This window comes from Cucumis melo, chromosome 11, assembly GCF_025177605.1.
Source record: "Cucumis melo cultivar AY chromosome 11, USDA_Cmelo_AY_1.0, whole genome shotgun sequence".
In the NCBI taxonomy this organism is placed as follows: Eukaryota; Viridiplantae; Streptophyta; class Magnoliopsida; order Cucurbitales; family Cucurbitaceae; genus Cucumis; species Cucumis melo.
In genome coordinates, this window is record NC_066867.1 from 23583729 (window position 1) to 23588467 (window position 4739).

Here is a 4739-nt window from a genome sequence, read left to right on the forward strand (position 1 = left end):
AAAATGGAATGTCTAATATGTAGGTCTTACTAAATGTGGATGTTCTTGAATTAAGAGATAAGCTTAATAAAAATGCCTAGGGAAAGAGAAGTTATATGTGAGTTGACATCAACTTTGCCAATAACATTGAAGTCGATTCTCAGATACGCTGAGAAGGTAATGCAGAAAGATTCCAACATTACTTTTCCACTACCTAATGACATTTTTTGCATTAGTTGAAAGAGTTATGACCTTTGAGAGGATATCATTAACCTTTGTAACATGAACGAAGTTTAAACATTTACATTGGAGGCCTATATGATGTAAGTCAATTTCATTTCTTTGCATCTGAATTTATGTACTTGTATTCATTTGTTCTTGGTTCGAAAGAAAATGTGCAGTATATCTTTATAGATCCGTTCCTTATCTCTTATAGAAACACATAAGAAACTCGAATTCAAAACTTATGTAGTAGATTGATGGTGTTAAAAGAAAACCAAGTAGTTCTTGCTCTTTTTAATCCTTGGTAAGTTAAGTTAGTTTATCCGTTGCATTGACAATAAAATAGTACTTATATTTTTCTATAATTAGAAGTCATTGGGCACTGCTTGCCATAAATGCGTATGAGGATACAGTGTTTTACCTTGACTCGCTAAGGACGACATCCAAATCAACTACAAGATATGTAATCAACACGTAAGTTAACCTTTTATATCATGTAGTACTATTAATTCTAATGCATGTACAATATTCTAAAATATGAGCAATCTTATCTTCGCAAAACAGAGCAATACTAATATTTCACTCGCAAAAGAACATTAATAAAAGCAGTAAACAAACTTTATGGCGAACAGTAAAGACAAATATAAATATTTAAATTTATTGTATTTTGTAGACTACTAGCAATTAGGATTAGTCTGCTATTCTAATTTGTTGTTTTTACAGTGTTCACTACTAGTCGGGAGCACCAAGTGTGGATGCTATGTCATGAAGTTTATGAGAGAAATTGTAAATATAGGGGAAGCATTGTCATCTTGGATTCGGTATGTTATATGTCAAACTATTTCTTTTGTAGCTATAATAATTTTCATGAATACTAATTCATTTATTTTGCATGTTTACAGATACACGAAAACCATACTCACAAGCCGAGTTAGATGAGGTGCAAGTTGAGTTGGCTGATTTTTTAAAGTTCGTACACGTGATTGCAACTTATTTGTGATTCTGAAGCAAGAAACTTTTTGTTGTGGCTGATTTTTTGAATTGTTCATATGGAGGGGAGGTGATTGGTATACTTTTTAAACTTTGTTACGGTCGCCATTTTGAAACTTTGTTGATAGGTGAATTGTTCATAAGAGGTGAATTGTTCGTAGGTGAATCGTTCATATGGAGGGGGGTTGATAGGTGAATTGTTCATAAGAGTTTGAATTGTTCTGAAACTTTGTTGTGGTAGTCATTCTGAAACTTTGTTGTGGTTGCCATTTTGAAACTTTATGTATAGAGATGATATACTTTTGCGCTAAGTTAGTTGATTAGAGGATGTTGAGTTGAGTTCTTAGAAATCTGATAGAATTATTTATATTGGTTTTGTAAATGATATGAATATTTGTTTAGTTTGGAAATGATATGGTGAAAGGTTTTATATTTGATAAATATTATCGTTTATATGTATCTATGGAACAATTGTTGAACCACTATACAAGACCAATGGGAGCATAATATAGGAACAAAAATATAATTGAATTACAATTAAAAAAATAGAAAAATGCTTGATAGTTTTAAAATGTCATAAACAATTGCATTCTTGACGATTAATGTCATAAGCAATCATTTTCTTGATAATCATTAAATGTAATGAAAAAGCATACTCTTGAAGATTATTAAATTTCATGAAAAAAACATACTCTTGACGGTTTTTGTCATGGATACTCATATTCTTGATGGTTATAAACTATCATGAAAATATGTATACTTGACGGTTATAAACTGTCAATATTCACTATTCTTGACATTTTTTCCAACCGTCAAGAACTTTGACTATCTTGACACTGGCTTTAACGACGGTTTTAAAATCGTCAAATAATGATTATTGATAGTTTAGAACCGTTTAGAGAGTTTGTTTTTGTAGTAGTGTGTACAGGTTCAACAATTTTGGTACATTTCCAAATGACGAAACACATGGTGAATAATGCTAACTTAAAATCTAACACATTTTCTCAAGATGGATGGAATAAATATTTATTTTTATTTCCTAAATATGATAGGTTTAAAAAAAAAAACAAATTACGTTAAGCTTATACTTAAACGTGGATTCCACATATGAAGAGAAATATTTTGACCCACGTAAAGACCGAAACTCTTTCTCTGTGTTAATGAGACGTCATAAAACACAAAATTTGAATCCTAAATGGGAAAGCTCCAGCATTTAAGGATCTCATAGAAATTTTGGTGATCAAAGTGATGTCAGGTGGTGTCTCGCTTTGCACAAACGTGTGGAACCATCCTCAATAATGGCACTGAGAACGACATGTCGTTTCTTCTGGCGGAAATTTCATACCTTACCAACTCCATCTTCCACTCCACACACTCCTTTCCCAACAATGTCCTTTGGATATTCCAACTTTGACTTTGACCCATCTTTGGATTTTGTTCTTTTCAAAACTTCATCTATTTTAGTCTTTATGTTATTTATCATTTTAACGTTAGAGGCTGATTAAGAAGTTGGAATGTGATTAGATTACTGATTGTTTTGAAATGTGTTTCAACGTTTAAGCTTAGATGGAAAAACAAAAATTGGATCACAAAGCAAGAAAATGGTAAAAAAGAGGGTTGATGTTGAAACTTGGGAAAACGAAAATTAATTTTGTTGATTGTCAATTTCATAAGAGTAGAGTAGTAGTTTGATTGCAAGTTTTAAAAGAAAAGGAAAAAAAAAATATGAAATAAGCCATTTAAAGCAGAGTCTAAACAGTGCAGAATAAAACAATTAAGAATTTCAAACTAAGAATGAGATCATAGTGAGAAGATTATATGATGCAACAACAAACAAATAACAAAAGCAAATGGATTACAACAAAAGCTTGATTTAGGTAGAGATTTATTCAATGGTTGAATGAATGACCCATTTTCCTTGCTTCCACAGACAGTGACTCCAAATTTTTGGGCAGTGATGGCTTCAGAAGGGCCAAAACAAAGGCTTGGATTTCCAGTAAGATCCAAGTTTTTTCCCAATCTTTTCAAGAAACTTGAGTTGAAAGGGACAGCACCACTGAGTGAGTTTCGACTAAGATTCAAGTGATAAATATGAGAAAGACCACTGAATCCAACTGGGATTTGACCACTTAAATGATTGTTTTGCAATGATAAAGTGGTCAAGTTTTTTAGAAGTGAAAAGCTTGGAGGAATAATACCAAAATAGCCACAACTTGCAAGCCTAAGTTCTTGTAGTTTCACTAATTCACCAAATGCTAAAGGCAGAGGAATTTGCATTGGATTATCATCCATAATGAAATATTGCAAGTTTTGCAACTTTTCAAGTCCTTTCGGGAAATACCCACGAAACTGATTGCTACTCAAAGCCAAAAACACCAGAGAATAAAGCTTCACAATGGAATCAGGTATGTTGAAAGTGAGTGAATTTGAGCTCAAGTCAAGTTTTTGAAGCAAACCCAGTTGACCAATTGTGGTTGGGATTGATCCATTGAGTAAATTATAGCTCAAATCCAAACCTTCAAGGCTTCTAAGGTTCCCCAACTCAATTGGTATACTACCTGTCAGCATGTTGTAACTCAAGTCAAGATGCACTAACGACACCAACTCAAAAATCTCGTTCGGAATTGCGCCGAAAAGTCGGTTTTGAGACAATGTGAGTATCTTCAAGGACTTGAGAGACGAAAGTCGAGACGGGATCGGACCGGTAAGAGCTGGGTTGGACCGAAGGCTAAGTTGTTGTAAAGAAGAGTTAGAGAAGGGGGAAATAGAGAGAGTGGTATTGGTATGAGTGAAGCAATTGAAGAAGAAGAGAGAATGAAGGTGAGGGAGATCAAAGATGAATGAAGGGAAAATAGCAGTAGGTTTACATGAAGGATATGGGTAAGTACCAAAGTCAAGCCTTGAGACGTGAAAGAAATTAGTATTGTTAATTAGAGATGATTTGCACTCTAATCCAGGCCAAGAAGAGCCAGGTTGACAAGGGTTAGGATGAGAAAGCCTCCAATTTTGATCAGAAGACATGGAATCCATGATTTTGAAGAGAGTTTCAAGTTCAAAAGGAAGCATGGAAATGGGTGCAAGATTGTTAGCAAGAATAGGGGAAAAGAGAGAAAGTAGAAGGAAGGAAAAACAATACATTTTGTTGAGGATTATTTTTGGGAGTGAATGGTCAATTTCAAAGAGGAGTTGTTTGGTTGGTTATGGTTCTTATGAGTAATGAAGGTATGAGAATGGAAAATGATTTCATTTCAAATGGGATAAAGGTGAAGGGAGATGGGAAGATGTGATTGAAGTGATTGGTGGGGTAGTGGTAAGTAATTGGTATTTTTGTGACATTTATTTTGGATTGGGAATTTGAAAAATAATGTAGTGTGGGGTCTACAAGATTTTCTAATTTTAAAAAAAATAAACCTAAGAGAGAGCTTATGTTTCAGCTTTTTGGACTCATATTATTTTTGTTTTCTAATTTAATTACCATTAGTTATTTACAAGGTTTCCAATTTTTGTCTACCAGTCAAACATTTTTTAAAACAAAATAGCAAACATGC

At 33.3% G+C, this 4739-nt stretch overlaps 1 protein-coding gene across 1 annotated transcript; it reads right to left on the minus strand.

Moving 5' to 3' along the window:
* Positions 1-2991: 2991 nt before the first annotated feature.
* On the minus strand, positions 2992-4478 carry LOC103496332 (receptor like protein 29). Its single transcript, XM_008458160.3, has one exon. It carries the CDS (start codon positions 4327-4329, stop codon positions 2992-2994), a length of 1338 nt encoding a protein of 445 aa, XP_008456382.1. The 5' UTR covers positions 4330-4478.
* Between the last annotated feature and the right edge of the window lie 261 nt (positions 4479-4739).